We start from the raw sequence: 19104 nt of genomic DNA, 5'->3' as shown, positions 1-19104 counted from the left end.
TAAACGTGAAAGCATAACAATAGGTGAAATGCGAACATGTCATACGACCTTCAGTTGCTGAGCAGCCGGGCCAGGGAGAGAAATACCTCTCAGCGAGGTATGTTGTGGTTACGATGGTCCGGTGCCGAAGCTCTAAAGCGTTTGGGAGAGTCTTTCCGCAGGCTACTTTGGTCCAGAGAGCGGTGAAAGGAGGCAGAGTTAGATGGCGTGTGGGGATGTGTGTCAGCTTGTAGAGACCGAACGAAGGCCTCTACTTCTGATGGGTCCTGAAAGGACAGTTGGTCCCCCTTTGGAGACTTGAGGCGAAGGATAGCTGGGAACGCTAGAGTGAATTTAATCTGTTGCTTGTAGAGTTCCGAAGAGATTGGTTGAAGGGCTTTCCTTTTTTTTGAAACCTTGATTGAGTAGTCGGCAAAAATTAGGATTCTAATGCCATCAATTTGTAGGGATGGAGCTTGTCTGAACTTTTGGAGAATGAGGGCCTTGTCGGCATAGTTCAGATACTTGGCGATGATGGGACGGGGTGACTTGCGTTCCGAATTGAAGGACCCCATGCGATGCTCCCGTTCCACTGTGAAACCCAAGGCCTCCGGAATGCGTTTGGAGCAGAATTCAGAGAGAGCTGATGTGGGAAGCAATTCAGGGACAAATCGCAAATTGCTCCGTCTGGATCTATTTTCAAAATCTTCCCATTTTTGGATGATATATTGGTTTGTTTTGTCCTGCGACTGTTCAGTTGCCTGTGCCCGATATAATTCATCTTCCACCTCGGATAAACGATGTTCCAAATCATTCAGTCTGGTGGACTGTTCCCCCAGTTGGGTTTTGATTTGTTTCATCCCTGCATTAACAGCTTTTTCTACAGAAGCAGCAATCATGGGGGTGAGGAGAGCAACCACCGCATGAGCAATGCGGTCTGTGTGGCCATTATCTGCAGAGAGGGGTGCTGGATCCACAGCAGGCAAGGCCAGGAGCGGTGATGCAGGAGCTGTCCCTGTTAAGGAGAGGGAGGCCTGAGTGGTGTGTATGTCCACTGCCTGTGATCCCACCGTGATCTACGGGTAGGTTAAAGTCGGGGGCTCGATTTGTAGCCGGTCCGGCGGTGCCGATGGGGCCGCGTGAGAGTGGGACCCGTTTTTTTTGTGGAACCGGTCCATCTAGAGAGAGGGGGCACATGGAGGAAGCAGGAGGGTGTGTGGGGCCACTTGTGCGAGATTTTTAGGCTGTTTTGAGGTGCTACTGCGGGAGCTGTGTGATGGCACAGCCATTCCATATGGCGCCTGAACCAGAAGTAGACCTTCCTTCTAATAAGCATATCTCAAATGTATTTCATGTCTACTTATTGAAACATTTGGTATGCAACTGTTTTACCACCTCGGTGCCACTTCCTCACCCTGTTCAGGTTGAGAACCATGAGGAGTATGAAGTACGGTCCATTGTTGACTCCCGTAGGTTCTGTGGGCACATACAGTACCTGATGCATTATAAAGGGTACAATCCAGAGGAACGCTCTTGGGTCCCATCCTCGGACGTACATGCCTCTGTCCTCCTCTGTGATTTCCATAAACAATTTCCCCTCATGCCTAGTGGTCCTCCGAGGGGGAGGGGTTGTTGCAGAGGGGGTACTGCCAGGGCTGGGCCCAGCCCTTCCTTCTCTAAGCTGTCCACTCAGCTGTCGGATAATTGCCAGCTCCTATCTCTCCACATTGACTCATCTGTCGATGATCCTGCTCGTCGGTTCTGCCTACTTAAGTCGTCCAGTCTAGATGATCTCTGCCTTCACCTTAATCAGCTAGAGACGCTCTCCTGGGCTCCTCTTAAAGACTTGCTCTGCTGACATCCCTTCTGCCTTCAGATCCTGCTTGCTGTTCTACTATGCTCATCTCCAGCTCCCTGACATTTGGCTTGTCTGACTATTCATTCCTGAACTTGGCTATGTTTTGACTACGTTTATTCTGATTACCTTTTTTATTATTATTCAACAAGTGTGATTTAACTTTACTTCTGTCTCAGTCTGAGTCCTAGTTTCTGACACTACCTCTATCTATGAAGAATTATTTATTGGCATCCCAACAGTCTGAAAGCCATTGCATTCAGTGAGGCTCTGAATAGCAAATTCCTTCTAGTGGAAGAAGTAAAGTGTTGGTCATGACCTAAAACTGACAGCTTTATTATTCAGTAAGAGAGCAGTATCTTCTGTACCATTCTATGCCTGGAAAGGGGTGGGGAGTTTTGCACAATTATTGTCCTGAAGGCCCTATAGGGAGAAAAGGGACGACGCTCATTCAATCTCATGCTAAAATGTTTATCCAGATGAGATGAGGCAACTTTAACCTTTTTGCTGCCACTGACATAAGGTTGACATCAGTGGCTGCACGGACCTGTAAACAGACTACGGGCTACTACAGCAGCTGGGAGTCTATATTTCTTCAGCTGACTGCTTTTGAATAAAAGTATTTAAACAGTTGTAAACACTGCCAATCACTTTCACATACATTGAAAAGTGTCACTCTCCATCCCTCACTTACTCCCTCCTGCCATGTATTCCATGCTCTTTCATCCCTCCTGGGTGCCCAGGATGACTGTGGAACATGTCAGTGAGAACAGCAGACATAAGGAAACATCGTTCTGTAGAATGAAGCCACAAGCAATGTTCTTCTCCTCACTTTTGGTTTCAGTGTGGGGGGAGAAACTGACCAAGCACAATCTGTGCTTGATCAGCTTCAGTGGAGTGCAGAGGAGAGGGGACATTAGGTGTCTAATAGACCCCTGATGTCTCCTTAAAGAGAATATGTCACCTGCATTAGGCTAACATATAGGGAGCTTTTCAGTCCCAATGCTATAGCAATAAAGTTACCAAAATTTTTTAAACTCCCCCACCCAGTTGACATACATAGATGAATGTTCATCTACGTGCTGAATGATGAATGATGCTTGCTTGTTGTTGGTCGTGTTGGAGTGGGAGCAATAATTCTAGGGCAATCATTCATAGTTATTTTTAAAATGATAGGCTGTAAAGGCATAGTAAGAGGCACCTATGAACAATTTTGGGTAACTATGGCCAATTTTGGTTAAGGTAAATAAATTCATTTGAAAAAAAACAACGTTTTCTTTTTTAAAGTCCCTCTTCTCTTAAGTACAAATGTAACCATATGTGTCAGGTGTGCCTACCTACAAAAATGGTGCTTGCACCACACATTATCAGTATTGCTGCACATGCTGGAATGAGAGAAATAATTTTAGGGCCATCATTCATGGTTAACCCAAAAATGATGAGCTTTTTAAAGCACTGATGATGCACACTTTTTGAAGTGAAACTTTAGACAGAAAATTAAGTTATAATAGATTACTTCATGCTGGCCTATTTTGCAGGTATTGCTATACTGTTTAAAATCCAGTAATGCATGGTCTCTTCCTGCTCTGCACAGCCTCATTTATTCTTGATTATTGGCATTGTGCTGAAAATCACTATCTACTGACTGCCTAATGATTTACTTCTGCTTAGGGTCTCTGGGCTTCAGCAAAATGGCAGCCTACAGGAAAAAGAAACAGTAACAATGCTGGAGGAAATTTACAGCACACACTTATTTTGGTAGCATAATTATTAATGTGGGATATATGTTCCTTACTAGGGATGAGCCTGATGTTTGAGTCGAACATAATATGCAGTGTTCGCAGCAAATTCGAAAGCCGCCGGAACACCGTTAAAGTCTATGGGACACTAACATGAAAAATCAAAAGTGCTAATTTTAAAGGCTTATATGCAAGTTATTGTCATGGAAAGTGTTTGAGCACCTGGGTCTTGCCCCAGGGGAAATGTATAAAAAAAAAAGACACAGCCGATCCGCCTCCATGGGAGGCTCCTGACGCCTGACGCGTCTTCTCTGTGACAGTTTTTATATAACTGAGGGCGGGGCCACCCGGTGATGTAAATGGGTGACCCTACCCCCCTCTGATGCCACGGGGAGGTAAAAAATGTGCCACTTTGCAGACACACTATAGACACCCCCCAGTCACAATATTTAAAGGAATATTTCATTTTTATTGTTTCACTTTAAGCATTAAAAAAATCACTGTTTCTGAAAAAACTCAGTTTTAAAAAAAATGTTTTGCATTGATGCATGTCTCGTTGGGCGGGACCCGAGTCCCCAAATACTTTTTATGACAATAACTAGCATATAAGCTTTTAAAATGAGCACTTTTGATTATTCATGTTTACGTCCCATAGACTTTAACGGTGTTCATGTTTTCTGCGGAATTTTTGCTTGTTCGCTAGACATGTGCATTCGTTTTCGTCCGAATGCATTTTCGTCTGAATTTTGGGTATTTTCATTATCGTTTTAACAAACGATAACGAATGCGCAGAATCCAAAAAACGAAAAATCCAACATAAAAAAATGCTTTATTTTCGTTTTCGTTGTGACAAAAGTTCGATATAGATAGGAGATTCGACATGACGCTGACAATAGAAATCTGTGTCCATCGAACCTGTGGTTGAATGTGCCTAACCTTAGCTCTATTAGTCCAAGATTATTCTACATAGAGAGAAAAGATTCGACATAGAGAGATAAGATTAGACATATAGAGAAAAGATTCAACATTATAGAGACAATAGCAAATAAGGTCAAATGTGCCAATCCTAACTCCAAGTCCAAGATTATTCATCATTGAGAGAAAAGATCTGACATGAAGATTCGACGAAGCAGTCACTGCGAGTGGACATTTATGGTCAAATGCTCCTCCCATAGACTATAGAAGAATTCTAATGTTGGTTGACTAGTAAAAATAATTAATAAATATAATTATTACTAGTGTCATACAACATTCGAATTCTACTATAGCTTGTAGGCAGAACATTCAACTGGAAATGTGCGATTTCGGTGTCGTACAGTTTAGCTGCTTTGTCAAATCTTCTTAGAACATTTGACAGACACCATAAGCCTTCAATGACAGATTCGAATGCATTTTTTTAATGAAACAAAATAAATAAATTTCGAGAGTAACTAAAAAAAAAATATTTTTCAGACGAAAACAAAATTCCGAAACAAAATATTTCAGTGTGCACATGTCTACTGTTCGCATGTTCTGCAGCCAACCGGAGAGCGTTCGGCTCATCCCTATTACTTACTAAAGAACATTATTTTTAATCCCATTGTTAGTTGTAAAGTTCCACTTTAAGAGGCTTCTGTGGACAATTTTGGGTACCATAGTTTGTTACCATTTAATGAGTGCATGTCATTTTAAGTCTAGACATGCAATGACCATCATTTTATTTTCTAGTGTCTCTGTGTTTAGAAATTATACAAATTTATTTTTTGTTGTTGTTTTTGTGGGTGGGTTAACTTATCATCAGACCTAAACTGTGAATTTTAATGGGTGTGCAGGAAATAAAAAACCGACTCGGGCAATAAAAGGATTAAAAAGTAATCTTCTAGTGGGAGACAGTGAAGAAAACACACTTTTAGTTCCACTATTGCTGAATAGCCTACTGCTTGTAATCCTAATTTCATAGATAGTAAGGCTCCATTCACACCTATGAGTGTGCAACTGTGTGCATGCATTTTTGCTAATTTTGAATGATTTTGTCATGCACATTTGGAGCACCCCATTCAATATAAGGCCTTAAGCACAAACATTGGTGCATGTCCTTTTTCTTTCAAATATATACTTTGCTACTGGGTGTTGCAAGAACACATGCACTTTTGTGTGCGTTGCTACAATGCACAAATGCTAACCTAGCCTAAAGGAAGTGCTTACATTTGTTTTATCTTAGCAGAGATCACATGATCAGTGCCCTGGGGCATGGAATTTGAGTGCTTCTTTTATCATTTATACATAATTAAGAATGTGAGGCTAGTAGTTTTTTTTTTTTTTACCTGCTGTAACAGAATGATTGCCATTATACTACATTATACTACAGTAGCACATTAGAAAAAAATCACATTAAAGCCTGTAATGTGGAGAGTGTTTAACATTTTAAAAGACTAACATTAAAAAAAAAAATACAAAATTGCTTTATATTTTGTTAATACATTTTGCAAACAGGTAATTTTTCTCCTTCATTGATGAGGCTTCTCTGATGGGCAGCGATAGGCTGCATTGATGGGTACTGATAAGGCAGCACTGATGGGCACTAATAGGTGGCACTGATGGGCACTGGTGGGCACTGATGGGTGGCACTGAAGAACACTGATAGGTGGCACTGATAGCTGGCACTAATGGGCACTGATAGGTGGCAGTGATGGGCACTGATCAGCACTGGTAGGTGGCACTGATAGGTAGCACTGCTAGGTGGCACTGATGAGGCACTGATTGGCACCGCTGGTGGGCATTGATATGTGGCACTGGCAGGTGGCACTGTGGGCACTGGCAGGTGGCACTGAAAGGCGGTATTGGTAGGCACAGATGCGGTGGCTTCACCTCTTCCTTTTTGGGACCGATGTTATTTGCACTGAAGCCGGTGATCTGCCTTTTTTCTCCTCAGCTGTTAGCCTGAGGAGGAGTCTTCATTTGAAGAATTGTGGCCAAAAAAGCCATACCTCTGATGTGGAAACAATCCTGAATGACTCAACTACGCACAAAAACACAGAAAATTGGGTGCAGAAAAATGGCAGCAGGTGCTCTTTAACTGATAAGTCAAAATTTGATATATTTAACTGTATCAGGAGGCAGTTTGTTCACAGAAGGGCTGGAGAGCAGTACCATAATGAGTGTCTGTAAGCAACACTGAAGCATGGTGTAGAATCCTTGCAAGTCCAGGGCTGCATTTCTGCAAATGGAGTTGGAGATTTGGTCAGGATCCATGGTGTCCTCAATGCTGAGAAATACAGGCAGATACATATCCACCATGCCATGCCACCAGGGAGGTGTGTGATTTGCCCCAAATGTATTCTACAGGAGAAAATTAGCTCAAAGATATAGCCAATGTCATTAAGAACTATCTTAAGCATAAAGAAGAACAAGAAGTCCAAAAAATGGGGGTTTGGCCCCAGCAGAGTCTGATCCCAACATCATTGAGTCTGTCTGGGTTTATATGAAGAGACAAAAGTATCTGTGGTAGCCCGCATCCAAAGAAAATCTGTGGTTAGTTCTCCAACCTTCCTGCCGAGTTCCTTCAAAAAGTGTGTGCAAGTGTACCTAGAAAAATGTATGCTGTTTTGGAGGCAAAGGGTGGTCACACCAAAAATGTATTTGATTCAGATTTTTCTCCTGCGCATTTACGTTCCATTTTGTTAATTGATAAAAAATAAAATATGAACACACACACACTATATCTATGAACACGAGCAGCTTGGTGTAACTTATCCTGTCAGTGAGGGTCTTTAATTACATTGTTATATAGTAGGTAAGGTTGAATAAATACAATAGTTCATTCATTTCAACCTGTGTAGTTGTATGTGTATCAGTGTTGATAATCATTTCCCATATCCCTGTATGTTGTGTTCTTTAAGATGCATGCCCAAGAGTCTTTTAAAAATATCACTACTCCCTACTGACACCACCAATTGTGTAAGAAAGTTCCACATCCTTATCGCCCTGACATTGAAAAACCTCCTGCGCAGCTTAAGGTGAAACTGCTTCTCCTCCAATCTCATTATGTGGCCCTATGTCCTCTTACACTCTCTGGGACTGAACATTTTTTTTCCTAAGCTGGGATCACCATTGAAGTATTTGTAAATTGGTATCATGTCCCCTCTCATGTGTCTCTTATCCTACGAGAATACGTTTAATCCTTGTCGTATTTCCTCGTAATTAAGGTCTCTCTCCAGCTCTAGCACATCCCTTCTGAGGACTGGTGAGCAGAACTGGACAGAATACTTCAGATGTGGCACAGAATTTTAGATAGTGGCAATAAAACTCTGGTCAGGCCACTTTATATTACATGTGCAGGCATTTCTCCCTGTCCAGCAGCACTAAACAATGACTGAAAATCATTCCAGCCACTCAACTAAAAAGCTCACACCCCCGCTCTAAGGCTGGATTCACACCTATGCCGTTTTAGTGCTTTTTGCATTTTGCAGATTTGTACTACAGTCCATTTAACATTGTTTTCTATGGAAAACATTCTGTAGTGCAAATCTGCAAAATGCAAAAAGCACTAAAAATGCATAGGTGTGAATCCAGCCTAATGACTAATGACTAGAGGATGCAGGATCCAAAGCAGTCTGTGCTAACAATAGTAGCACAATAAACAGAAAGGGAGCTACAGTACTGAACTTCCAAAAGTCCAAAATACATGTATTCCTATCATTTAATACAAGGAAAATCCACATGCTCTTCTTACACATTTCCTTTACTAATCTTTAAAACATGGATTTCATTTCTATCCAGAGCTTAGTTATAAAGCCTTTTGGATATTGCGTGGTTCCCTTTCTGTTTCTTGTACTACCATACAATGACTGACTCCTCTTAGTGTAAGCTTATAAGTCAGGTCTGTGCTAAATAAAAACAATAAAATAATTGTTCATTCTGTGCTAATCTAACTGAGCTCATCAATGGTTGCATAAGACACCCTGACTTTGGACTCAAAGGCACAAACTGCTGAATTATTATTCTTGAGGGTTACAATTAATAAACAGAAATTGATTTTTATTTTTACTTTCAATAAATTTTTATTGAGTATACATAGAAGCAAACAGAATACCAAGAACATTGCCAAGATTAACAGACAGTGGTACAATGTTATCCACAAACAATTGCTGTCCCAGAGACCAAAAGTAGTAGTCAGGGAAAACAGAGGACCAAGAGAAAAAAATAACAACTAATGATATCCCCCCCCCCCCCCAATTGTGGGCTGCTGGGTCTAGGCATCAAACAAACAGTAAAACTGCGACTAGGAGCACTAAGCATCTGAACTAATCCACCCCAAACCAATCTGAATCCAGCTAGGGGGCAAGTTCCCAAGTCCCGACACCCCTAATGGGAGCTAACTGTGCGGGGAACCCAAGAACCCCCCCCCCCTCCACTTCAGAAATCCTCATAGAGCACCAAAAATCATGATCATCTGGAGAGTGTGTTAGTGTTCAGAGCTGCAGAAGTGGCTAGCGTTAATATGTGGTAAACCATACAGAGGAGAGGGAGAGTCGAGAACTTGTTGTTAGTGAAATAGTTTTGATAAACTAGACCTCTCAAAAACCAGTGTGGTAACATAGTGAACCTGAGGTAAGCAATGTTGAGTAAAAGAGACCTAGAATAGGGAAACAACAGAAAATAGGGAGAAGAAAAGATATAGAAGAAGAAGCAAAAGAAGGGAGCCGCAGCAAAGCTGCTTATGAAGTGGTTCTCTCTCATCCGCTATCAGACTGGTGGCGCGGCAGCTTGTGTAGACCCCATAAGGTATCTATACCAGGGAGCCCACACTGCATCATGTCTGTCTACTGTGTCCTAAAAGATACTGACCGTTTTTTCTTGGGCTGATTTTTATTTTTATTTTCCAATATAAGGCTGGCACCTGCAGAATGCACGAACATGAACTTTAGGCTTAAGAAATTGTGCAAATGTTAATAGAAGGATTTTTTACATGTTGAATCTTTTGGCCAACATTGCATGTTCATGGCTAGCCTGGATGTCTGTGTTTTGTGTAACTATTATCTTCCTTTTCTAACTAGGTCTTGCCTCGACAAACCTGTGGTTTATTTACACACACCATCTTCTATAAAGAGTATCCTGGTGGACCCACTGAACTGGACAAAAGTATTAGAGGTGGAGAGCTCTTTATGACAGTGCTGCTAAATCCTGTAAGTGTTTTAAAATTAGTAGTTTGCTATATTTACTAATATTATGTAGTTCCTTTCCATGTGTTCAAAAATTACAAAACTACAGTGACATCCAACTGTAGGTGCTGTGATATATAGGTTCCATTTCTGTTTTGACCATGAAACAAACAAAACAAAAAAATGGGTTTATTTTCATAATAGGGTCAACCAGAGTGATTTTGGTTTTGACTGGGTTTTGCCAAAAATGTCTTGTCAAAGACACCTTTTTTTTGCATTATTTAGAGAATGTGGAGGTTTAACATTTATTAGGGTTTTTTAGTTTATTTGTATGTTTTGGTATTTGAGCTTCCTTTCAATTTTCTATTTCAATTCCTTCAATTTTAATGTGTGCGTGTGATAAATGTTCTGTTTTTATTGTATATTTATTTTTTGGCACAAGAATGGTTGAAAGTTCTTCTGTGAACCTCAGGAGCCATTTAAAGCCTATGTTATTCTCAAAAACCACCATCATGTTGTCTTCCGCACTTATTTTAATACATTTCGACAAAATAGTAAAATTTCACCAATATTTGGGACAAATGATAACTTAGTTTTGTTCATACTTAGTTACAAATTGGACTGTGTTTAGAACTGATTCAGTGAAGACCAGTCTCTGGAGAGATTAAATTAGCCAAAATAATTTGATCAGAGTGATTTAGGAGGCACAAGAGGAATACATTTAATCCCATATTATCAATGTTACATTTAATAGTATACATATACAGCATGTGTTTTTCTAACTTCTCCACCCAAGTAATGTTTTGGGAAACAAAAAACGTGATTAAGCAATTGTTTTCAATCTCTTCTCACATTCCCTTATCGACTTCAATTGCCATTGTGTTCTGTTTTAAAGTATGAAATAGAAGGTCATACAGACATTTTTGGTAAAGACTTGGTGAATTAGTATACAGATGTGTGTATGTGTGTTTATTTTTCAACCTACACTATAACATACTTTATTTTGCTCTCATGGTGCTTCATTCAGCCACTACTGGTGTTTTGGTGTTTTGCCTGGTACTATTATATAGGGGTTAGATGAAGCAAGTATTTAATGAGTACAAAGAAGATCTACTGGGAAGATTTTAAGACCAACATTCTTAAAATGCATTATAATTGACTAAGCAAAATGGTTTATTACATTGTAGAAAGTTCCCCATCAACTATGCATACATGAAAATATTTTCTGCAATGCAATTAGCATTTACACACATTGCCAAGCATTGCTTATAGATCTTATATACATAGTTAGTTTATGTATACCTGTCCTCTAGGAACTAAAATCTCCTAGAAGACAGTCTCCAAACAGCTAAATACAAAGTTGAAATAAATATATGGGAGCTGTTTTACCTGCCAAAAAGATTTTTATTTCTGTCCATCTGGTCCTGAGAATTACAGATTTCTGGCATAATCCACAGACCTGTCTGGCAGAGCAGGAGTCTTGCTTTTTTTTTTTTTGCTGAAGCTAAGTAATGACTACATGTCTTGTCTCTGCCCTAGCCTGCAAATAGACAGTATATGGAAAGTCTGTAGACTGCACGATGTACTGCATCCCAAATTTTAAGTGTCTGATGCCAGGTCAAATCCGAGTGCTTACACAGTTTGCATGTAATAATATAACATTTCCTGGTGTATTAATTAATATAAAGCTGTATTCCTTTTGGGTATAACTTTTATAACTTTCTGGAGTATAGCTGCAAAGTGGAATTCCAGCCTAACACTAACTGTGCTTAAACCCCTTCCGGCCCGACCTGGCATTCCCTTTAAAAATTCTTAACAGCCTGAGGGGCAGGAAGGATCAGCAATCAAGTGACGATGGTGATTGGCTGTCACATGACCGAAACCAAGTCCCACTGGCTACCAATGTTTTTTGGGACCTACAGCCATTTTCGGCAGCTTGGTCTTCGTACTGGGAGTTCACAGGGAACAAGCTCCCTGCACATAAACATCGCCCACTCAGAAATGCCTATGTTACATAGTTACATAGTAGGTGAGGTTGAAAAAAGACACACATTCATCAAGTCCAATCTATGTGTGTGATTATATTCCAGTATTAACCACTAGCATACTGGGCACTTAAACCCCCCTCCTGCCCAGACCAATTCAGCTTTCGGTGCTCTCACACTTTGAATGATAATTAGTCAGTTGTGTATTACTGTACCCAAATACATTTTTTGTCTTTTTTTTCATACAAATAGAGCTTTCTTTTGGTGGTATTTGATCACCTCTGGGTTTTTTTTTATTTTTAGTGCTATAAATGAAAAAATAAAATAAAAAAATAAAAAAAGAATTTTTCTTTGTTTCTGTGATAAAAATTTGCAAATTATGAATTTTTCTTCATAAATTTTGGCCATAATTTATACTGACACATATCTTTGGTAAAATTAACCCAAATTAGTGGATATTATTTGGTCTTTGTGAAAGTTAGAGAGTCTACAATATTATTATTCAAATCATAAAAAATTGATCACACCTGATGTAGTGATCTCATTTCTTGCAACTCGAACAAGCCAGGAAAGTACAAATACCCCCCAAATTACCCCTTTTTTGAAAGTAGACATTATAAGATACATAGTAAGATGCATGGTGAGGTTTTTGATGTTGTCATTTTTTCCCACAATTCTTTTAAAAATTAAGATTTATTTTTTTCCACAAAATTGTCATTGTAATAGGTTATTTCTCTCACATGGCATGTGTATACCACAAATGACGCCCCAAAATACATTCTGCTACTCCTCCTGAGTATTACGATACCACATGTGTAGCACCAGGACAATGACACGTGACACTGATGTAGCACTGATGACAGATGGCACTAATACATAGCACTGACGACACGTGACACTGATAACAGATAGCACTAATATGTTGCACTGATGGCAGATGCCACTAATATGTGGCACTGATGACAGATGCTACTAATACATGGCCTTGATGACACATGACACTGATGACAGATGGCACTGAAATGTGGCACTGATGACACATGACACTGGTAACAGATGACATGTGACACTGACAGGTGGCACTGATGACAGATGGCACTGATACGTGGCACTGATGAAACATGACACTGATAACAGATGGCACATGGCACTGGAGACAGGTGGCACTGGGGACAGGTGGCACGGATAGGTGGCACTGGGGACAGATGGCACTGATAGGTGGCACTGGGGACAGATGGCATTGATGAATGGCACTGGGGACAGTTGGCGCTGATGGGTGGCACTGGGGACAGGTGGCACAGATGGGTGGCACTGGGGACAGGTGGCACTGATAGATGGCACTGGGGACAGGTGGCACTGATAGGTGGCACTGGGGACAGGTGTTACTGGGGACAGATGGCACTGTAGGCACTTTGTTGTGAGATTTTTCACTCACCGCTGCTCACTCTCCCTTCTCACATGCTGTCTCTGTGTGAGGAGGGAGAGCCAGCGATGAGAGATGATCTCATATGTTTACATACGAGATCATGTCTCATTGGAAGCTCCAATCATGTGCTAAATGGCTGCTGTGATTGGCCATTTAGCACGATCTGTTATTGGCTGTGTCCAAGGGACATGGCCAACACAGAATTTCCCTGATGTGCGCCCGCAGTGGCGTGCATTGGGGAAGTGAACAGGAGGACGCCCAGGGACACCCTCCCAGCAATTGGCATCTGCACTCTAGATGTCTTTCATCTATAGCATGGGTAAAAAATGGTTAGTAATATGTGTGGTGTTTGGGCATTAAAGCCCAGCTTTTTTTCCCACACACATATGGATTACTGGGGTGTAAAGAGTTTAAATATGTTCCCTCCTTCCTGTTGCTACCTATCTTGCCTAACCTGTGTACAAAAGATGTGTAAAGTTACCTATTTTTAGTCCACTGGTCACATGATCTCGCAGCTCTTGCTTCCCTGTGCCAATGAGCGGCATCTTCAGGGGATGGGAGGGAGTTCCGAAAATTGCTGGGACATAGGAGTCCATGGGTGAGGTCACAGTTCCCAGGATTCCCAGCCATTGTCGTACGCTCCCTCCTCTCTCTTGCTACTTCTACTCACTGACACAGGGGATCATGTGACTGGAATAGACTAAATATAGCTAAGCAAACAGATCTTTTTTTTCACAGGTTAGACAGCATAAGTAGCAGGAAAGAGAAGGAAACATTTTTCAGCATAGTTAGAATTAAGCTGAAATTTCAATCTTAATAAAAAAAAGTTATAATAACCCTAGCGATAAAAGATAATGAAGTGAAAATGAAGCAATGAAGTTCTGTTTAATTTCTATTAATCTTATATGTTTACATTTAAAAATATTTCACCCCTGTACCTAAAATGAAAAATTGTTAGTTAAACATCTTGTATAATCATCAGGCTAACTTTATTTTAATTATAATCGGCCATTGTTGGGAATTAAAGTATCTTTTTCATGTACTAGTATTGCAGGTCATATTTTAACACACGTTTTAATATCCCACTGTGGCCCTGGGTCTTTGTGTGTTTTTCGTGTAATTCCAAAGAGTAAGAAATATCATTTCAATCATGCATGAGATGAAATAGCATTCTTTATCACCTACCATCATTCAACTAAAGCAGTGTCTGGTGAAATGTGCCTGGACTCACAATCTCAAGCAACGAGACAAGAGAAAACTGATTCATTACGAATAAGTGTCACATTTATATTCCCTCCTGGATAATTTACCATAGTTACAGCATCATATTTACTTCACTGGGTAACAAAAAAATAAAATTCACTGAACTAAACATAATACAACCATAGACAAGTAAAAACTAATGAAGAGTTTTCAGAAGTAGGGGTTGATTTATTAAAACTGGAGAGTACAGAATCTGGTGCACCTGTGCATTGTAGCCAATCAGCTTCTAACTCCAGCTTGTTCAGTTAAGCTTTGACAATTAAACCTAGAAGCTGATTGGTTTCTATGCAGAGCTGCGCTAGATTTTTCACTCTCCAGTTCTAATAAATCAACCCTACGGTTACAATTCCATTGTTGAATAAAAATCAAGATATTGCATATCTATTGGAAGTGGGGACACTCTAAATGTGCATGTTCAAAATGCATGGTCTAGAGAGATATATTAGGGTTCACGTATAAAATAGAAGAAAATGTACATCTAGCAATGTAAATATTCACTTGTGACTATGCTAAAGCTGTGTTTACTTTGCCCAGTCAAGTGCAAGGGAAATTAAGAAACAGGATTTTGCTTGTACATGATTGGATGATTGAATGCATGTTGTTTTATTAAAGGAAATTTAAGGTCATAAAAATATTTATTTCATTTTAGAGCGCCAAAGGGTTAGACCCTCTTTGAACTTCTTATTACTTTCTGTATTATTGGTCTTGGTGGCCATTTTCACTGACACAAAAAGTGGGATATCATTTTGTAGTTGTCACCGGATGAAGAGATAAGTGTATATTCTCCACCTGTTCCTATGTATATGTGCTGTGCACATGAAGTGACCTAAAATCCCCACAGTGGGGCACATTCAGCATAAAATTACACAACAATGGTTTTAACCCTTTCCTTCTCAAAAACAAAAAAAAAATGTTATTAAATAGACTTGAAGCTGAATGAACATACAGTATATGTGACAAATGAACTTCTACTTCAGTAAATCATTGCGTGTGCGAACAATTTAGCCAAGCTTAATAAGCTCCGTAAACAAAGAGCTAAGCATAGTATGAAAAAAGTGCATGCAAAGGAGTCTAAAACTCAACTTAATGGGTGGAAATTAAATTACAAAAATATGCAATATTTCACATGTAATTGAGAAAAGAAAAAAAAAATAACACTATTGACAACCATAATGAATAATGAATAAAGAAAATACATAAAGTATTATATTTTAAAATGTCTGACTTACAGCAAACAATAAACAATCCCTGATCTTTCTTTTTATTCTATGTCCCTAGTTTTAGTTTATTTTTTGGCATGGCATTCCCTGATATCATGGCTAAACCCTCAAAATTTCCATTTCACTGTTAAATGAGACTGCATCAGTGACCAGTAAGGATGCTATCATTGGGCAGGGAAATGGCATCAGGCAGGGCTTAGGAGAGTCGGGGACAAAGAGTCTTGGTAACTAGTTATTAAAGGCCCCATTCACACTGGTGCACTTTTGCTGCTCTAAAGCACACTAAAGTGCATCAAAAGCACCATGGCACACTTGTCTATGTTCACAGGTACATGTTGGGAGTCAGGAAACCAGAAAGTCCACCAAAACTGCAGTAAAGAGCAATAAAAATGCAATATGTGTTTTGAAAAAAGAATACCACAATTTTAAGTGCACCAGTGTGAAAGGGCCCAAACTGTGAAGTTAAATCAAAGAGCAAATTCAAAGAAGCCAACCTGGCTACAATTAATAGAAAGCATTATGTTCTGTTTACTGTTAGGCAGGACTTTAACTTTTAAATCTCAAAATAATTTAATATAGCAGAGTTTATTTAACTTTCCATGTCCTGGGAGGACATAGCTAAAGTAAGTGTGTTCTTATTGTGCAGTATAGTTACTTACTAGAGAAAGTACTTACTGCATATGTGCATTTATTTATGCTGTGTGAGATATCTGTTCATCCTTTTTGAAACTGAAAAATACACAAAGTATTTGTGGATGTGGTTTCCTCACCTACTTCTTATACAATACAGACACCGCCCATATTAGTGGTTCTCCCACAGCCAAAGGGGAACACCAATCAATAAATAGTAGTGGTAATAAATCCACATAAGTGTACAATAGATTGAAACAGTTACTGTAATTGAATTCATAAACAGTAAGCAGTACGTTTGGCATCATGTTAAAATTTAGCAACAATCTATGTCTGTAGACTAATGTTAATCATAATGTGTTAATTGCAAAGAATGGTAATGAAATGACAGTAGTATGTAACACTATATATAATTACCATCGTCTGGAGACTATTTATATTACGAGTTTTTTTCTATACGTTTGTAAGTAGTTTCCTCTTTCATTTTTTAATAAAATATATCTAAGGATAATGCACAAAGTTGGTGCTCCCTTGTTTTCTTTCCTTTCTTTTTGAATGCTAGGATACCTCTATCCCTGAGGGAAGCAAAGCCTGAGGGCCGGTTTACACTGCAGGCGAGGCGAGGCGACTCCGACTTGCCTCACCGCGACCTGCAGCGGCCTCGGCGGCGACTTGCAAATGACTTCTGTATAGAAGTCAATGCAAGTCGCCCCGAGGTCGCCCAAAAGTAGTACAGGAACCTTTTTTCTGAGTCGGAGCGACTCGAGTCGCTCCTCTCAGAACGGTTCCATTGTACAGAACGGGGGCGACTTGCGAGAGCGATGCGAGGCGAGTCGTGTCGCCTTGCATCGCCCGCTGTGTGAACCGGCTCTGAGGCGTTATCTATTACAAAATTTAGTCCATCTGGTAATTCACTTGTGTGAAGTTTGTGTGTTTGTTTTCTGCTATCAAAAGCTCTATTATGCACCCTGGTTCCTGGAAAAACATTGAAAAAAAATTCCTGCAAAGAACCTGTGAGGGAATGACCTCTCTCAGATGATAGCCTAAATTTATTAAGATCAATAGTCTCTAAACTACATACCGGGGGCCAGATAATCATTTGCTTGCCTTTATCTGGCCCTTGGGTCCCTACTCTTCAAACTGACATCAATGATGGAAAACCATTCCTCTCACTGACAGTACCAATGGGCCATTATTCCTCCCACTAATACCAACAAGGGGCACTATTCCTTCCATTAAAATCAGGGCTTGAGTCCTGTGGGAACACATGGGAATGGTGTCCCAGTACTTTTTTCACAGCAGGAACGCTGTTCCCAGTAGCAGTCCTGCAGGACTGCGAGCTGTGGCAGGCAGTGTGGGTGTGTGGGAAGGGCAGGGTGTCTGTGCCAATGGGGAGTCAGCCCACCCTGGGTGCCACAGATTCAGGTAAGGAGGGGGGTATCATGCCAGCGCACCCATCCTCCCCTCCCTGGTTCTTCTTCTCTTCCTCCAGCGGCCTCTGTAAGAAGGTCCCACCTCCTAGACTCATGTGATAGGTGGAATAATGCTGGCGTGTATTATAGGAGGCAGGACCTTCTTACATCAGTCGCTGAAGGAGGAGGAGGACCGAGGGAAGGGAGGATGTAAATGCTTGCATGACACGCCCCATCTGAATCTGTGGCACCTGGGGTGGACTGACCCCCATTGGCACTGGCGAGGCCACATTGCTGGGGACATTGGTAAAGCTGCATTACTGGGGACACTGGTAAAGCTGCATTGCTGGGAACATGGGTAAAGCCGCATTACTGGGGACAATGGTAATGTTGCATTGCTGGGAACACTGATAAAGCCACATTGCTGGGGACACTGATAAAGCCACAATACTGAGGACACTGGTAAAGCTGCATTGCTGTGGACACTGGTAAAGCCACGATACTGAGGACACTGGTAAAGCTGCATTGCTGTGGACACTGGTAAAGCCGCATTACCAATGTTAATTTTGGCAGCAAATTTCAATTTAGTTTTACTCTTAGTCTTAGTACTAAATTGACCTTTTAGTTTTAGTCCCATTTTAGTCTTCTTCAATTGTTTTAGTCATATTTAGTCGAATAAATCTCTACTACATTTTAGTCGACTATAATGTCCTACGTTTTAGTTGACTAAAATCTCCAGTACATTTTAGTCGACTAAAAGTCATTTTAGTCATCTAAAATCGTATGGGTGTAATTAAATTGTAATGCTAACATTTCCCTACAATTTCCAAACTCATTATATAATGCTGGAGTGAAAAAATATAATATGCTATTATTTATGGTATTGAGGTATGAACATGCACTACAGACCAGTGTTAATTTTGAAGTCAAATTGAATCTTATTTTTAGACTTCTTCTTATTCTTAGACTAAGATGGCATTTTAGTTTGAATCTCATATATATATATATATATATATATATATATATATATATATATATATATACACACAAACACACACACTTTTTTTTTGAGTTGGGGGAATCTTGGGGGAGTTCCCACATTTTTTTTCCCAGGACTTGACTCCTGGTTAAAACCAATGCTAGGGCATTGTTAGCTTCCACTGACCACAGTCCGGCCCTCCCAAAACCTGATGGACAGTAAAATGGCCCTTTGCTTAGAAAGTTTGGAGTCCCCTGATTTAGGTTATGCAAAAAGTAATGTGATTTTACAAGTACATATGCACAATTTTTCATTTGCGAGTTATTATACATCATAAAAATGTAAACATAGCCGGAAATTTGAATCACTTTAACAACAAATGACAGATCTTGCTATAGTTACTTTCCTTACATTGCATTTTCAACATATTTCTGTAGTTTTTAAGTTAACTGATCCTTCTTACTTTTCTAAGCAGA

At 40.1% G+C, this 19104-nt stretch overlaps 1 protein-coding gene across 2 annotated transcripts in view; it reads left to right on the top strand.

Annotated features, from left to right (window-relative positions):
- LOC143974940 (bifunctional heparan sulfate N-deacetylase/N-sulfotransferase 4-like) overlaps positions 1 to 19104 on the top strand; it is a 566687-nt gene that overhangs the window by 329853 nt on the left and 217730 nt on the right. For both annotated transcript variants that reach the window (XR_013272301.1, XM_077476810.1), the window contains exon 6: positions 9609 to 9737. Coding sequence is in view for 1 of the 2 variants with exons in the window: in XM_077476810.1 (XP_077332936.1) it covers positions 9609 to 9737 (129 nt within the window). In the remaining variant the exon portion in view is untranslated. The remainder of the gene's footprint in view (positions 1 to 9608; positions 9738 to 19104) is intronic.

Source organism: Lithobates pipiens, unplaced genomic scaffold, assembly GCF_037356315.1.
Source record: "Lithobates pipiens isolate NorthernLeopardFrog02 unplaced genomic scaffold, aLitPip1_a1.2 Scaffold_13, whole genome shotgun sequence".
Classification (NCBI taxonomy): domain Eukaryota; kingdom Metazoa; phylum Chordata; class Amphibia; order Anura; family Ranidae; genus Lithobates; species Lithobates pipiens.
This window is presented reverse-complemented; position numbering and strand designations above follow the sequence as displayed.